General features: G+C 35.3%; 1 protein-coding gene across 2 annotated transcripts in view; it reads right to left on the reverse strand.

Moving 5' to 3' along the window:
• The window catches only part of LOC122976553 (titin-like), a 326,074-nt gene that overhangs the window by 95,672 nt on the left and 211,462 nt on the right, over positions 1 to 18,940 (reverse strand). The window contains exons 21-28 of one of the 2 annotated variants that reach the window (XM_044345109.1): positions 8,779 to 8,928; positions 7,944 to 8,069; positions 7,691 to 7,851; positions 7,371 to 7,458; positions 5,724 to 5,873; positions 2,686 to 2,811; positions 2,433 to 2,593; positions 1,254 to 1,338 (exon numbers count right to left, since the gene is read on the reverse strand). In XM_044345109.1, coding sequence (XP_044201044.1) covers positions 1,254 to 1,338; positions 2,433 to 2,593; positions 2,686 to 2,811; positions 5,724 to 5,873; positions 7,371 to 7,458; positions 7,691 to 7,851; positions 7,944 to 8,069; positions 8,779 to 8,928 — 1,047 coding nt within the window. Of the gene's footprint in view, positions 1 to 956; positions 1,044 to 1,253; positions 1,339 to 2,432; positions 2,594 to 2,685; positions 2,812 to 5,723; positions 5,874 to 7,370; positions 7,459 to 7,690; positions 7,852 to 7,943; positions 8,070 to 8,778; positions 8,929 to 18,940 lie in introns of both variants that reach the window. The other variant, XM_044345108.1, reaches the window with a different exon arrangement.

An 18,940-nucleotide genomic window follows, 5' to 3' on the forward strand; every position in this document is an offset into this window, starting at 1 on the left:
TCTGAAACTGTGTAAATTGACGATTAAATGATTAACTGAAATTGTCCATCACTGTTAATGTTGGCAACAAGAGCCTGGTTAAAAGGGAGAGGAGCAAACTTTACACATGTAGTGAAATGTGTAGAAAATGTGCCTTTTTTGGCCATGAAGCCAAACTTGAAATGATAGTAACTATGGATTATTTGTAGTTTTGGATTTAGCTTTGTAAAACCATCCACATACTAAACTCTCCACATAAGGGAGATAATAATGATGATGATTCACAGTGATTGTCACGTCTAAAACAGGGAAGTGGAATCAGGTTTTTATTAGAAAACTAAAAAGTGCACATAGAGCAGATTTCAAAGGAAAAAGTGCAGCAGTTCATAGAAACAATACACCAAGATCCACAAAGTGTGTGACTGTGGGGACCTCTGGTGGGCAGATAAAGAATAGTAAGGCCCATAGAAAGCAAAGACAGACACTTTATAAGGAGAAACAAAACACAAGTGCTGACATCATCATCATTAGCAGCAGCAGCAGCAGCAACATGTAACAACTAGGGTTGTGCCTGAATAAAAATATCTTATTTGGCAAAGTACAAATAGTGGGTTTTTTATGAACATTTATTCTGTGAAAATATTTTTTAAAATTATTTCGGGAAAAAAAACAAAAAAACGTGAAATACCAGCACGGAAGTCAGTAACAACACTATCTCAGTCTCTCTCCTCTGCTCCCCTGTTAAGTGTATCAGCAGGTCTCAACGCAGGGAGTCACATCCACCTGCTTCATGACACACATTTCCTTATTTGGACATCACTCCCAGGCGTTGGGGGTGTTCCCCAGAGATAAAGCTAGTACAGAAAGAACGTAAATGCAGTTACTGTGGGGAATATAATTGGTGCTTTCAACAGGTGAAATCCAACTCTCTTGGCTTTGGACGTCAAACCTGTTGGATATTAAAACATTTCACTTACCAGTTTCATTACTGGTTTCTGGAGGCCCAGTAGATGTTGTGTCCTGGGTGGATGTTTCTTGCACAACTACAAGACTTGCTGGCCTCTCTGTTAAAATGTTACAAAGTTAAAAGAAAGGTTCAAGAAAAAAAGAATCAGTTGCTCTTACTCTCATCATTTAGTCATTTAATGCCTGTTAGAACATGTTTTGTAACTCCTATGAGGGCATTGAGCACATTGTCATGTTTTTCCTAAACATTAAGATGCATTAATACATTAAATGTGTTACAGCAGATATTTGTTGGCGTGATAACTCACTTATAAAGGGGTTAAAGACTTTTTCACTGCTGTTGAAGCTGACTGGGTTTTTCAATGCACAGCTGAACCACGGCTCCTTGTCTTTCTAGAAATTAAGAGAAAGACAATATTAGCTGAAAGCTCATAATCCAAACATACAGATCTTTTAAGGAGCTCACTTTGTCTTTTTACAGTATGTCCAGATTACCAACAATAACATCAGGGACAACACAGTGATGTTGCTACTTAGTCATCAGCTTTTCACTATATATGCTGTAATCCACTATTTAGCACATCTGCAAGACTGAATTATCCAGTATAAATTATAGTATACTAGGATGATTTGGTAGAATACTAAAACCTTATTTGGGCAATCTCTAACATCTTTTTGATTTTTTTCTTTGTATCACAAATAGATAAAAGTAATTAACAGGGAAACCTGTCAAGTTTTCTAATATCACATTTTTATCACATGCAAGATTGTATGGGAAACAAAAGAGATATAAAAACACTATTAGCCACACCTGGTGTATAGAGGACCAAAAGTGTCACAAAAATAGTAATAAATCATTTCATTTATTAATATCTAATTGTACAATAAACACAGGAATTAATGAATAAATTTACAAATTAATTAATGTGATGCTTTATTACTATTGCCATGACACATGTGGAGATATTCAGAGTTTTAGAAATGTCTGAACACTGAAGGTTTAAACTTGTAACAAAATATCTTTGAATGTTTTGTGAAACTGCAATATTTATATAAAATATTAGATCATCTCAACAGTTGCCTGTTAATTGGATAAAAATAAAAATGTCCAACCTTGTATCCACATGCAGCTCTTGTTGTCACTTTTTATGACTTTACAGAGACAAGTCTGGCCCTTTCCATGATCTGAAATCTTGATTTTCTGCAGGTTTGTTCATGTTGCTGTTCAGTTTATTTAATTATATATTGTTTATTTGCCAGGGACAATGCAAAACATATTTAATATACCAGATATAGTTAAAGCTAATTTCAGAAATATTATAAACTGTCTAAATATCCTAAACTGCACAGCCTGGATTCTGCCTCAGCTGGTCACCGACTGATGCCTGAATATGTGAATCAACTTAAAAACTAGATTCTGGTTTATTCTTTCAACATGATTTATCTGTTACTGATGAGACACACAAACATCATTATCCTGTGTTTACCATTGTTATTTTGTGCTCCTTGGTTGAAGACAACGTTGTGTCATCTGATGTCCAGTTATAGGTGACTGGTCCAGCGCCTGTGGTGTTGCCATGACAGGTGAGGACACAGTAGGTCATCTCAGGCTCACACCATATGGAGAGGGTGGGTTTAGAGACAGGAGCTGATAGAAAACAAAACAAAAAGATATTTCCTTTGAATTTAGGGCCGTTTTGATAAACTAAGACAAACTTCATACACAATTCCTCCACTTACAGATAACCAGGAGTTCAGTCTTGCTGGTGACTTTGTTGTTGATCTCTACTGTGTAGTTGCCGCTGTCGTCTGGAGTCAGTCCTGTGATCGTCAGCGCTCCATTTGAAGTGTCCAGCGAACCATGAGCTGCAAGAATGCACAGGTTTAGCTTCTAAACAGAGATTTTTAGTCGTCTTACAGCATGTTGTCAGCTAGAGCCACTTATTTCCAGTGTTGGTCACTTAAGAGTGAGCAGCTGGAGAAATATGCACTTTAAAACACTAAAAATGTTTGTAGAACAGCTGATTTTAATACATAAAAAGTCGTTTTGATTTCCCACAGAAAAAGCAAGTGAATCCCTTTTTTTCTCTATATATAAAGCAAGAAATCTCTGTCTGTCTGTATGTCTGTCTGTATGTATGTGGGTTTGTCCTTCGCAAGAAATATATAAAAATACCTCATAAATAATGCTGATAATGTTGATCTGCTTCTTCTTCTGCCCATGGAGTCAACGAGCGGAAATGCGGACAGCACCAGTCTGCCATTGCAAACCACATTGTGGTCAGAGGTGGCATTACATCAGTAGTGATAATGACTTGAAAACATTTAAGAGCACACAGTCTGAAGCACATGGCACAGGTGCATTTAGTGTTGTACTTAGTCTCCTAATTAATCATGGATGTGTTTTGGGTGTAACATGCAATAAACCAATCAGAGTGTCATCTCCGATTCCCTTTAATAGCCTGGTGCACTTGCAGCTTGGGGGATTGCTATTATAATGGCGCATTTGCTAAATAGTAAGAATGAGCGCTTCTCTGCAGAGGAAACGAATCTGCTTGTGCGTGAAGTGAAAGCGCATGATTCATAACGAGCACACTGAGCCCTGCTGCTCATGGACCCTCCCGTGACCGTGTTCAGTCATGGAGTAAAAGGTCAAATCAGCAGGGTTTTAACTGCTGAAAGTTTGGAAACCTGATCACTGTAATCTCAAAAATGTTAAAGAATATTTGTTAAATATTGTTCAGAAATTAAATCATTTTAATCAAGTAAAAAATCATCATACACAGTTGTCGGGACTTTCTAAGGTTCTGATCCTGCTGCTGGCAGCAGCTAGAAGCTGTCCAGATTTATTTCCTTCATTGTTTTCACCTCATTTATTTGCTCATGTGTTCCTCATGTCATCATGTATTGATGAAGCAGGAAAGTCGATCTGTGTTTGATCTGTTATTGATATCTGTTTGCTGGGTCTTGACAGACACCTTCAACCTGACAGATCTGTTTAAATACCTCCATGTATTGCCACGATTTAGTCAAACAATTAGACAATTTCATCCCTCATTACTGTGATTAGCTAATTCTGATAAATATTCTGACTAGCCAGTATCACGTGTATTTTTTAAAATACACATGATAACAATAATAATAATATCTTTGGCATGTTTGTGCGCTGCTGCGCATCCATGTGTGTAACAAGCAGAGTGTACATTGTGCACCCGCCTGTAGGCGCATATTACTATCCTGATAACACTTAAAATAACAGTGAAACACTGCGCCATTGACTTCAGACCAGGTTTTTGTTGGTCAATGCACCTGACCACACCTTATTTTAGGACCAACACGCCCATGGGTGCTAAGATGGGCACAAGTGCATTTGCTGTTAAAACAACGTCAGAACTGGACGGGAAAATGACAACTAGCAAAGACACAAGCGTCACGTTTGGTGCTGCTTTGCACCGGGCATAAGATAGGACCCTTAAGCTCTACTATTGAACTGTGTAACATTACTGTGAATGAAACTTTGCATGTACATTCCATGCCACTCTGCCATTGCAACCCACATTGTGTTCGGAGGTGGGATTACATCCATGGTGTTAATGACTTGAAAATGTTTGAGACTTGAGCTCGACTATTGACCTGTGCAACATTACTGTGAACGAATCTTGGCATGTACATTTAAGACTTAGTGCTCAATGTCTCAGGCACGTTCAGAAATATATAAAAATACCTCATAAACAACGTTCTTCTTCTGCACATGGATTCAATGAGCAGAAATACAGACAGCACCACTCTGCCTTTGCAACCCACATTGTGGTCTGAGGTGGGATTACATCAGTAGTGATAAGAACTACCAGAGAATGAATTGAGAAAGTTTAGAGAGTTAAGTTCTATTCCTGTTCCTCACACGCGGGAACTTTGTATGTATGTTCAGGACATAGTGCAGGATGTCTCAGGCACGTTTTGAATGATTACTACAGTTCATCTGATCAACTTCAGTCTCCAGATATTCTGCATCTGAGGTGTTTAGGGAGCATCAGTAAATTGTAGCGTCTACCAATAGGCTGCATGTGAGGCGTTTAGGGAACACGAGTAAATTATAGCAACTACTGACAGCCTGCGTGTGAGGCATAGGGAGCATCGGTAAACTGTAGCATTTACCGATAGTCTGTATGAGGGGTTTAGGGGACAGGAACAACTCTGTCTTGGTATTGAGAAATCAGCCTGTTCTGAACATGCACATTTTGAACAGGCACTGCACTAGTAACCCTAATTCTATTCATTTACCCATTGATTATTATGTAATTAAGGTATTTAATTGGGTTTCACAGGGATAATGAATGAATTAATCTATAGATTGCAACATATTCAGATATTTGGGGATTATTTTGACCAAAACATATGAAAGTGATATCTTATTCAACAGTACACCTTTAATGGGTCTTAATATTTTAATTTAAAAGGTGAAAATTCAAGGATTACATTACAGTAATTGTATTTGTCAAACTTAATGTCTTATACTTCTTAAAAAGAACTCAATCCATGCAGAAAATACATCAAAACCCCTCTTTTATAATATAATCCATTCATTTAGCCAAAATCTGGGATAAACCTATTAAATACTGTAAACGAATTCCTTAAAATATAATTAATTTACAACAGAAAATATTTGGACTACTAATTTAAACCAAAATCTCAACCTAAATGTATCAAAAACTTCAAACTAATGTATAAAATCATTGATTTCTGGCTACCAAACAGCTTGATGTAGATTAAAGTGGTACCTTTGAAGTGTCGGTAGGAGAAAGTCTCGCCTCCATACCACTCCATGGCAAGATCAGCTCCATATTTCCACTCTATACTGGTGATGAGATTCACTACAGAGTCTGGTGTGAGAACAGCTTTGTCACCTATTTTCCCGTAGAGTGGTTCTTCTGCAAAATAAAATAAATTAAATACAAGTGAATGCAAATTTCTCTGTTTAATCACTGAAATGTATTTTTTCTTTAATAAAGTGTGTCCTGCTCTAGTTTTAGTAAAAACTAAGTAAAAAAAGTAAAGTACAAAGAACAATATTTTCCTCTAAAATGTAGTGGAGCATAAAGTAATATAAAATAGAAATACTCAAAATAACAAGCAGTAAAACTTTACTTAAAGCCTCCTGTTTAGCATTTACAGCAGTATTTAACATTTAACACACTATAATGTTGTTTTTTAGCAAATATAAGTGTTTGTCAATGATTGTAACTCCTCATGTGGGATCCATAACTGTAATCAGATAAAGACAATTTAGTAAAATAGTTATAATAATATAAAATATGTCTTCATAGGAGAAGTTATAATTGCTGACAAATACTGTACATTAATAAACATTTAAAGGACAGGTTCACAGTTTTTAAAAATGTGTCTTAAAACAACAGTCAGGTGTCCATATGAAGAGTGAAAGAGGTTTTCCTCGCTGTAATCATTCCTCCTGTTCATACTGGATATTAAAAGATCCTTCAAATGTGCTTTCAATGTAAGTGATGGAGGCCAAAATCCACAGTGTGTCCACACAGTCATTTAAAAGTTGATGTGAAGCTTATATGAGGCTTCAGCAGTCTGAGTTAGTCATATCAAGTGGATATCTGACACATTTACAGTCTTTTTAGCTAAAAATTCCCTCTTTGTGTTTCCTCAGACAGTGTTTCCCTGTTGAGCTGTGGTGGAAGTATAGTAACAAAAAGAGGAACTTTGGCACTAAAAAGACTGTAACGTTGAAAGATATCTACTTGATTTGACTCATTTGGACGCTGAAGCTTCATATTAGCTTCAGATAAACTTTTAAATACATTTTTGCACAGAAGGAGGACTGTGGATTTTGTCCCCCATCACTTCCATTGTAAGCACATTATGAAGGGATCTTCTAATGGTCAGTATGAACAGGAGGAATGATTACAGCAAGAAAAACATGTTTACATGTTCATTTGGGCTCCTGACTGTTATTTTAAGACAGACTTGAAATGTGAATCCGTCCTTTTAATATATACTTACAACTACATTATAGTGTGTTATAAACATTTATTAAATGTTTATAAATGTTCATATACATTTTATTAATGCTAAATAGGGGGACTTTAAGTGTTACCCAAGCACCTCAGCTAATTTCCACCACTGATTCTAGTCTATTTCTAATTTAGGGGACAAATATCCCTTTAAAACTCTTTACAAATACCTTATGACCCCTCATCACATCATTATTCCTTAAACCAGATTTATAAAACTGTTCACAGCCAAATATTCACAGTTATGATAGACTTCAAATATACATTTCCTGGTTTCGCAGTTCATGTAAATGTGTACATTGTAAATTGTCATCTTTAGGAAAAACAGTAAGATGCATTAATATATTAAATGTGTTACAGCAGATATTTGTTGGTGTGATAACTCACTTTCCATGAAGGGGTTGAAGACTTTTTCACTGCTGATGAAGCTGACTGGGTTTTCAAACGCACAGCTGAACCACAGCTCATTGTTTTCCTAGAAATTGGAAGAAAAACAATATTAGCTGAAAGTTCATAAACCAAACATACAGATTTTTTGAGGAGCTCACTTTGTCTTTTTACAGTTTGTCCAGATTATCAACAATAAACTGGTCACCAACTGATGCCTGAATATGTGAATCAATTTAAAGACTAGATTCTGGTTTATTCTTGCAACATGATTTATCTGTTACTGATGAGACACACAAACATCATTATCCTGTGTTTACCTTTGTTATATTGTGCTCCTTGGTTGAAGACCACCTTATGTCACCTGACGTCCACCAGTAGGTGACCGGTTCAGCGTCTGTGGTGTTACCATTACAAGTGAGGACACAGTAGGTCATCTCAGGTTCACACAATAAGGAGAGGGTGGGTTTAGAGACAGGAGCTGATAGAAAACAAAACAAAAAGACATTTCCTTTGAATTTAGGGCAATTTTGATAAACTAAGACAAACTTCACACACAATTCCTCCACTTACAGATAACCAGGAGTTGAGTCTTGCTGGTGACTTTGTTGTTGATCTCTACTGTGTAGTTGCCGCTGTCGTCTGGAGTCAGTCCTGTGATCGTCAGCGCTCCAGTTGAAGTGTTCAGCGAACCACGATCTGCAAAAATGCACAGGTTTAGCTTCTAAACAGAGATTTTTAGTCGTCTTACAGTATGTTGTCAGCTAGAGCCACTTATTTAAAAAAACTTTAAAACACTAAAAATGTTTGTAGAACAGCTGATTTTCATACAAAAAAGTCTAGTTTTGATTTCCCACAGAAAAAGCAAGTGAATCCCTTTTTTATAACCCTAATTCCATTCATTTACCCATTGATAATTATGTAATTAAGGTATTTAATTGGGTTTTACAGGAATAATGAATGAATAAATATTTGGATTGCAACATATTCAGATATTTGGGGATAATTTGCACAATTTAAGGGCTTTTTTACCAAAACACATGAAAGTGAACCTTATTTAACAGTATGCCTTTAAAGGGCCTCAATACTTTACTAAAGGTGAAAAATCAGGGTCAGTATTTATTTGTCAAGTTTAATGGGTTATACTCCTTTAAAAAACTCAATTCATGCAGAAAATACATCAAAACTCCTCTATTATAATATAATCCATTAATTTAGCCAAAATCTGGGATAAACCTATTAAATACTGTAAAAGAACTCCTTAAAATATAATTAATTTACAACAGAAAATATTAAGACTCCTAATTTAAACCAAAATCTCAACCTAAATTTGTCAAAATCTTCAAACTAATGTATAAAATCATTGATCTCTGGCTACCAAACAGCTTGATTTAGATTAAAGTGGTACCTTTGAAGTGTCGGTAGGAGAAAGTCTCGCCTCCATACCACTCCATGGCAAGATCAGCTCCATGTTTCCACTCTATACTGGTGATGGGATTCACTACAGAGGCTGGTGTGAGAACAGCTTTGTCACCTATTTTCCCGTAGAGTGGTTCTTCTGCAAAATAAAATAAAACAAAATACAAGTGAATGCAAATTTCTCTGTTTAATCACTGAAATGTATTTTTTCTTTAATCAAGTGTGTCCTGCTCTAGTTTTTAGTAAAAACTAAGTAAAAAGTTAAGTACAAAGTACAATATTTACCATAAAGTTTACCATAAAGCATAAAGTTGAATAAAATAGAAATACTCAAAATAAAAAGCAGTAAAACTTTATTTAAAGCCCTCGTTTATAATTTATAGCAATATTTAACATTTAACACACTATGATATTGTTTTTTTTTAGCAAATATAAGTGTTTGTTCAAATATACATTTCTGTTGTCACAGTTCATGTAAATGTGTACATGTAGTAAACAGAAACTAGACTCTATCTAACCTGAGGGTGTCGTCACAAAATTAAAATTGAACCCAAAAAATATAACACAAACAATGCACAGAAATATAACATGATAATTTTCTCAACATGTCAGTTAAAAAATTCTAACAGTTAAAACAGTTTAAATTATCCAAAACTTACTGTTGGCTGCCACTGCGGTCCATAATAGAAAGTAAAGCAGCAACATCTTCTTGTTCTCAGTTGGGCTTCAATAGAAGTAAGACACATAAATTCACGGTGATTCTGTTGATATTTAAAAACATATAAAAACATTTTTTAAAGTATATATAGATTTATAAATGTATTCAGAAAGTTAAAAAGTAGGAAAGGCTTCTGTTGACAGCTGTAGCTGAGAGTGAAGGAGGAAGTAAAAGCAGCAGAACAACAAGAAGTGGTTCACATACATGACGAACTTCTGACTGAGCAGCTGTCATTTTATTTATATTTCATTAAATGTTTCAGTCACTCTGTAAGTTAGTGTCATAAAGAGAGAAGATCAGTTTCCTTAAGACAGAACTGTTGATTTACTGTTGCCTCTAAAACACAAACATGCAGGAAGAGAATAAAAGAAATAAATCAATAAAAACATTTCCTTCTGCTATTTGTCAATGGAGGGATTTAAGGGCTGAAACTAAACATATAAATAATTATAAAACTAAATTCTTAAATATATGAGTAAATATATAATTATAACAACAAAATGCTTAAATAAATGAATAGATAAATAATTGTGTACTTCAGTGCTTAATTATCACCACAAATAAATCACAAATTAAATCAGACATTAAATATATAAATGTTATTTATCTATTTATAACTTTCTTTCTTTCTTTCTGTATATATACTTCCATTTATCCATAACTTGTAACTTGCTGCAGTGAAATAAATAAATGCGTCATCTTCATGCATCAGCAGTCAGGGGGTCGGACTCTGCCCTGTGATTGGTGGTTGAACTTGAATCTGCTGCTTTTGCCTAATTCAAGATGGCAGCACCTGGTGCAGATTTAAATTAAATCTTGTGTGTTACAATAGTAGATATGTCGGCTGTAGCTGAACAGATGGAGGCAAATTACAGTTCCTGTGCTTTATTAGATCAGATTAACGGCTTCACTGAATGAATTGGAATGATATTGACCCGACTGACACAGAAATGAATGAAGCTGTATTCAGGATCTCAGATCCTGCTGGTCTGTAATACTGTTCATTCACCAATCAGAGTCTTTAACCCGCCCCCTGACTTTTGATGGATGAAGTTGACGCATTTATTTGTTTAGCTGCAGCAAGTTACGCAATGGATAAATAAAAGTATATATAAATGATGAAATTAGATTATAAATAGATAAATAAAAGTGTGAATAAATAATTATATAATAATAATAATTTAAATAAATAAATAAACATAAATTCAACTTACATTTAATGTCTAATTTAATTTGTGATTCATTTATTTATGGTGACAATTATTATGAAATAATATTTATTTATTCATTTATTTAAGCATTATATAATTATTTATGTATTTATATATTTAGTTTCAGCCCTTAAAACCCTCCATATAAAACCTCCATAACTAGGAGCAAAACATGTCAACCAGACACAACACACACATCTTAAAAAAGAAACAATGGAAGAATTACTTTTTGGATTAAATTAATACATAATATTTTTTTTTTTAAATGAAGTAGCTGGTGTTTAGTCCAGTGGTTCCCAACCTGTAGGATTCAGACCCCCCAAAGGGTCAGAAAGGAAAGAAAAGAGAAAAACTAAATGTTCTGCTGCTGTGTTTATTTGTTTTTTCTAGCTTCATATTTGCTTTTCAGTGAAATATTGTATAATTTTACCTCTCTGGACCCACTAGCAATTCTATAAATGAAACCATCTGAAAAGTAAAGACGTCCCAACTAGATGCTGCTTTTTGGTCACAGTGGTCACAAGCCAAACAGGTTGAGGAGCACTGGTTTGATCTTTAACACTGCATTGGATTTTAGTATGATTTTTTCAAAATGTAAAATCACAATCTGTAAACTAACTACAATAAACAAATCAATCAATCAAATAAATGGACTGGAGTAAAATGTAGTGGAGCATAAAGTAGCATAAGTGACGGAGTCATTTTGTGCAAAACTGCATTTAAAAGTTGATGTGAAGCTTATATGAGGCTTCAGCAGTCTGAGTTAGTCATATCAAGTGGATATCTGACACATTTACAGTCTTTTTAGCTAAAAATTCCCTCTTTGTGTTTCCTCAGACAGTGTTTCCCTGTTGAGCTGTGGTGGAAGTATAGTAACAAAAAGAGGAACTTTGGCACTAAAAAGACTGTAATGTTGAAAGATATCTACTTGATTTGACTCATTTGGACGCTGACGCTGGTCAGTATGAACAAGAGGAATAATTACAGCAAGAAAAACATGTGTCAATGTTCATTTGGGCTCCATTTGGACTATTTTAACACACATCTGTTAAATTGTGTCCTTGTCCTGAGAGGAGGGAGAGGTCAGCGGTTTCCATCTGTGATTTTGACTAAATGTTTTTCTAACTCTAATATTTAACGACGTGAAAACACTAAAATAAATTAACAGGTTAAATCTCCCCCTCTGTCTCCACATCAGTCCTGTAGTATAAATATAAACAGGTCTATATTCACCTGTAGACACATGAAGTCAAAGCTGTTCTCCAGCGGCTGTCCGGCCGAGCGGAGCCGTATTTAGGGTCTCAGACAGCGGGGAGAGCAGCGGCTCATCTCCGCCTCCTCCACAGGCTGATTCAGGCAGGAAAACCTGAAAAGTGTTGGGACACAGTAATAAAAGCACTGTGCTGAACTACTGACGATCAGTTTACTTCAACTGTTAACGTTACTTGACACACTCAAACTCAACTGCAAAATGGCGGAAAATGTTACAGCCGTTAGTTGAGAGTTCATTTTTAAATCCAAACGACACTTTTAACAACCAAACGACAGATTTCTGCTGTTTGTAGAGGAGCTAATTTAACAGTAGTTAACACTAACAACATGAACAAAGAGCCATTAATGTGTAAAACATTGGAAACTGTCGGTTACATTACCTTAAGATGGAGAAAAGAATCTGCGTCACGATGTCAGATAAAGTAGCCTAAAAGTAAAAGCAAATGTCACCAGGAAATATGAGGGAATAGAGGAGGTGTTCCAGATAAATGATTGATTTTGGGTGCATCCGTTGGTATTTCCCTTTATTTGTCATGTCCTAAGAGCCGGGTCATGACACTATATTCTGTCACATTTAGTGACCCGCAGCAGGTGTTACACTATAGTCTGCTATGGCAAGTCGTTAACATTTAATCGAACCACACTCCTATCTGTAATTACATTTTATATATCCATAATAGTGTTTTTCCTAGTCAAAACTGTATTCTCAGTAGTCTGAATGATGATTAAAGAGATCCACAATAACATTCTTACTAGTAGAAATTGTATTTCAAGATACCAACAACGTTGATTGTCTACTAGTCAAAAATAAATTTAAGATACATTTAACAGCTAGACTGGATATGCATCGTAGATATCTAATTCAATTCTTCCTAGTCAAAATGAACCTTTCAGATATTCACAATGACATTTTTCCGAGGACAAATTACATCACTTTTGCCATTCATGTGTAGGCTATTGGGCTCTCAACTTCAGATATCCACAATTACATTTTTGATATCTAGAATGAACATTCTGGATATCTGCAACAGAATTCTAATAGCTTTCAAGTTTCATCAGAAGTCATTAATAACATAATCAAGCACATAGAGTTTAATCAGGAAAGTAGTTTAAAAACACGCACACAACAATTTACTGCATAGAAACTGAGTACAATTAGCTGATAATTAGCCTGATCAGCCACCGTTAGTAATCAATACAACACACATTATTAGACTGTAAATCATTAATCAAACCAATAACTAACAGCAGTCACATCATTCAACTATATTATACTTTATTACTACTATGACACATGTAGGCATTCACCAATCTAGAGAACCCCACACAGAAATGACACCTCCTTAGGAAAAAAGAAGCTAATTTCACTCTTCATCACCTCGGCATCAGTCAGGCTGACCATCCTGTGCTTCCCCTCCAGCTGGGAACACTTGGCCTCAGTGAGACTGTGGGCATCTCCTGGGTTCACCTTGAAGATACAGTGAGAAGCTGCCTCATGAAGAAGGAATACAGCTCGTGGCTCTTGGTGGTGACAACTGTTGTCCAGATGAACCATAAGCTGTCCCCACTCCTGAGATAAAGAAATATAATCTGCTTTATTTTAATTAACATTATTTTCGTATATTCTTCATGTTGTAAACAGTTTTCATGATGTTATCATTGTGTATAACACCTATCATGGGGGGGGGAGTGCTGTCCTTCACTGCTGCTTTGTGAAGGACTGACTTCCCTGGCTGCCAAGAACTGCAGGCCTGCAACTCCTATGTTGCACAAGCACAGACATTAATACACACATAACATGATATTCAACATAGGGGGCAAGTGGTGAGATGGCATTAATGTAGTCTGTTGTATCTCTGTGATATGTGCAAAACGGGACAAATAAATGGTTTGTGGGTAAGATAAAGATAAAATTCTAACCATAGTCGTCCCTACAGCTGGCTGGTGGTTACAGCCCGATGATGAGAAAATCGCAGTTCAAATCCATTCACTATAAGCCTGTTTTACCAATGTTTTGTGATTTTTTTATGGCACATAGATAATAGTCCAAAATTGTGTAAAAAAAGCATAGTTTTTAGTTAAATAACATCAAATTTTCTTGGGGGAAGAAACACTCGAACCAAAACTCCTGTGGACCTTTGATCTGGTTATTTTATTTGACCACTGCAGGTCCAAATGTTTAATCATTAATAGCATCCGAAAACAACAACAATCATATCAGCAAAATGACGCAGAACAAGAAGAAATGCTGCCAGTTTTCTATTGAACACCTTAACTATGGATACATATCCTTCTGCTTTTTCCCAGTAGCCTCAGACTTTTTTCCTTGGTAGGCTGCTATTGTTTTCCGTTGGAACAATTAATAAGGCATCTGGATAATGGATGGGGAGGCACTGGCCCAAAAAAGGTTGAGTAACTTTACCGCCAACAAATGCCAGCTCCTGTGCTTTGTTAGATCAGATTGAGGGCTTCGCTATCCAATAGATATGGACTATCTATTTAACCAGAGGATGTGGTCACAAAATTAAAATTGAAATATAACACAAAACATGCACAGAAATATACCATGATATTAAAATTTTCTCAAGATGTCAGTTAAAAACATTTAAAATGATCCAAAACTTAATGGCGCTGACTCTCACTGTGATCCAGAACAGAAAGTAAAACAGCCATATTTTCCTTGTTCTCAGTTTGGCTTAAATAGAAGTAAGACACATGAGTTCACAATGATTCTGTTGATATTTAAACATATTTCAAGTATATAGAGATTAAAAATGTATTCAGAAAGTGGAAAAGTTGGAAAGTTTGCTGCTTACAGCAACTGAGAGTAAAACTGACAATGAAAGGTGAAATGAGGGCAAGGTCCATGGATGTTTTTATAAGAGCTCTTATATTACATCCATGTTGAGATGAAGGAGACTATAAAAGTTTTATAGTGTCCTTGGGCAAGGTCATATCTAGGTCTAGATGGTTGGTTACCCTAGATTTGCAAATCTCTCGCAAGATTTGTACATGTTGTTTTTTCATTGTGTGCGTTGTACAAAATAATTATGTTTTATGATATGACAACGCTGTGGTTAACTTCTGGTTAGGTTCAGGCACAAAATACACTTGGTTAGGGACAGTAAAAAAAAAAAAATCACGATTCGGGATCACTCTCGCGAGATCTTTTGCAAATCCAGGGTTACCATCTAGACACCTGATGAGCCGCCGTTATTTCATATTTTATTACTGTATGTTTTAGTCACTCTGTAACTGTCATAAAGGGAGAAGCTTGATTTCCTTAAGACAGCGGTGCTTCAATTTACTGGTGCCTCTAAAATAAAAACATTCAGAAATTTGAGCGGAGCAGAAGAAAAAATAAATAAATAAATAAACTTCCTTCTGCATGTGGTTGCCTGGCAACTTGTCCCAGCCGATAAACCGTCTGGCACATAACTCCCATGGATGTATTATAAGAGGTCTTATAATACATCATACACTGATAATTCCTTATAAAATGGCAAAATGCCGTTTTATACTGTTTTTTCTTTCTTCAACAGATTAAACAAACAACATATATCATGTTAGTGAGTGAGCTTTAGAGGTGTTTAGTAAGTGGACTTTTGTTTTCTTTTTGTTGATAATTGGGCAGAACCAGGCTTTAAGTATTTATGCCAAGCTAATTAACTAACTGGCTCCTTGAGGTGGCTTCATATTCACCAAACATATTTAACAGTTATATCAACGCCCCAAGATAAAGTTTAAAAGACAGGCTCACATTTCATGTCTGTCTTAAGACAACAGTCAGGAGCCCAAATGAACACTGAAACATGTTTTTCTTGCTGTAATCATTCCTCATGTTCATACTGACCATTAGAAGATCCCTTCATAATGCACTTACAGTGTAAGTGATGGGGGACAAAACTATAGATTTTCAGACTTCAAACTACTTGAGTGGTATTAATGTGAAGGAGTAGAATTACAATCATCAGAGAGAGGAAAACAGTGGAACTTTGCTACTACAATTCACCAAAACCCTGCAAACAATGACGTCTACTTGTTTGCTTAAGAGACAGCAACTTTAACCAAACCAAACAAACTTATCACTATACCTCCAAAGACCTTTAGTACAAGCTCCCATTTGTGACAGCCTGACTCATGCACACAGGTTGTAGGAGGACAACAGCTTGTTCTTTAATACTCCTACAAGACTAATCTGGACATAGTTAAAGTAAACTGTCAACTGTGTATTTTCACTTTTAATCAGTTAGTAAGTGCACAAAAAATATTTTTGATCTATAATCACTGTTGTAAATTTCAACTGAATTCACACTAGAAACCTCACTTGGTGTTGTGAAGTGCAGCCTCACAGAGCTGCTTAACTGTAGACTCTAACCGGCCTTCCTTCTTGAATTAATGATCAGTTTCTTATAATTTAATATTAGTTTTGATATCTGTATTACATTCATGACATTTTTTTTAATCTCATCTCATTCATTGCACTTACATAAAAAGGTTTTTTTTTTTTCTTTTTTTGTCAGAAGCTGAATTGTGTTTTTTGCTTTCCAGCACATGTAAACACATCCATGTATTACTCAAGAAAGATTTGTACTTAAGATTATACAAATCAAAAGATACAATAAGTCTTCACTTAGTGGAAAATGACGGGTGAAGAAATCTACAAACAAATACAGTAATAATGTTTATAAAGATTATTGCTTTGCTTCTTCTGTTTCTCTAGATTTCTTCTTTGCTTTCTCAGGGTGTGTTGTCAAGTATGACTTCCTGTTTGACTAAACCACAGAGGAAATTAGAGCTTGTTTGAGAAGAACTAGTCCTGCAAGCATCACTGGTAAGTACGTGACAAAACATACATGTTGGAATTCTGATATGCTTGCATTATTACATATCCAGTTTTCAGAGTGAGGCGCCACAGCTTCTCTCCACCAACCATAAAACCAACATACAGTTCTGAAAGTCCATGTCTAAAATATACTGGAAGTCTAACTTGTGTTGTTTACATTTTCTTCTATTATTTTGGTTTGTTTTGTCTTGTGTTTTGAAGTTTGTCATTTTAGGGATTTCATATTGAAAAGCTGCAAATGTGGAGGGTACCCTCTTGATTTTATCTAACTCAGGCTACTGAACCTTCATTTTAGTCTAAGTTGAATTTAACAACGCATTTTTTCATAAAACAGGAACTGAGTAATTGACTCCCATCATTTACATTTAAGTCTGACAGTATGTCAGGGCAAATATGAACAGGAGGAACAATTAGAGACCAACAATTATTTCAATGTACATACGGGCCTTAAGAATTATTGTCACACCAGCTGTTTGATGTGATGAAATTGGACCATTTTAACTACGAATTTTGAGTTACCACAAAGTGAAATGTGACAATGGGAAACAAATAAGGGTAATCCCCAAAGTTATGTGAGACATATGAGATTTTCACTCAACAACAATAAGAGTCATTGCTGTAAAATCAATAACAGTAAAGGTCTAATCTTCACTTTGAGCAGCTACAACCTTTAAACACTGCTTTCATGTTAACACATCAGTAATTTCACACAACTATTATTTAAAATAACTTATGACATTTAGATTATTTTTAACAGTCTTCTCTCCATGGTTTAAAGTTTATTATTAACAAATGCAGTGAGATATTGAATTAAGGTATATGTTTTATTGTGTCATTTACATATTGTAGGTAAGAAAAATAGTATTTCTTCCACATCTGTTGAAGTATGAAGTTATGTTCAATAAGTATTTCTTACTCTTATCTTTAAGTTTCACTTTTGAAGGTGGTTTTGACTTTTAAAGTAAAAGGAGTTCATCATTTCCTATAAAAGGTTTGTATAAATATACAATCATACTTTTAAATGTATAAATAATCCAACATTTTTAAGTCCAATTTAAATAGACTATAATGATATAATGCCTTATAAACAGAGAATTTGTTTTTGAATGCAAAAAATGGTCTGCACATTGTTTTACCAGTCTTATTCTTTTAAATTATTGTGGACAGAAGAGCCTTGATTTCTCTCAAAAAAAGACACCGATTGAAAGTAAAGATTTAAAATCTTATTATATCCTGTTATTGTCTGTATTTTTAATCTGACCTGGTTTAAATTCTGATTTACTGACATTCAGCGGGCCACTGGGCCTCAGCAACTTAACCTGCACCTGAGATCCATTTCTACCTGACCAGAAAGACCAAAGGTTGAGGTGGGATCTTCTTCTTCTATGCCGTGTTCTTTAAATGCTGGAGGTTTCCTATTGTTTTGTACTCGACATTCTTGGAGTGCAATTGTCACAGTTTGAGATTAATCCCAACTCAGGTTTTGTGTTCATATCATGAGTGATTGAACGGCTCAAGTGGACTTTATTCCTTGAACTAGTTTCATCAGAATCACCCCTTAAATCCTGGAAGAAAATGGTTCACATCAGCTTATTTGCTTTCATCTTATTCAGCCTTCTGTACCTTTTATTGCATTTCCAGACTGTTTCAGGATTGTTGCATGTCAAAATTGATGCACTGCCTAGGTTATTGTACCTTACAAGTGTACATGTATAAAACCAGATGGACAGTACTGATCTGTTACTCAAGCATTAACATTTTCCTCTTAATCAGCAGTCTCGAGTTTGCTTCCAAAATTTCTTCTACAGTTTGCTTTGTTGCGTGTTACTGAACTTGACCACAAAGGATCTAAAGTTTGATTTTTAGCATCTTTTATAACAAAGATTCCAGTGACCAATGATATTCTATTTCACACATAACCAAGCTGGATTTTCTCTGAGGTTTTTAAGGCGCTCTGAATCCTGCAGTGTACTATTTCTATTAAACAATTTGTACCACGAAGAAGAAATCACTATATATTTTGATTTAAGGACTCTTCAGCTGTCGGAGGACCTGTGCTGGTGATGTGATGATACTATAAAATGTAAATATATAGTTATATAAA

The sequence above is a fragment of the Thunnus albacares genome, chromosome 24, assembly GCF_914725855.1.
Source record: "Thunnus albacares chromosome 24, fThuAlb1.1, whole genome shotgun sequence".
NCBI lineage: Eukaryota > Metazoa > Chordata > Actinopteri > Scombriformes > Scombridae > Thunnus > Thunnus albacares.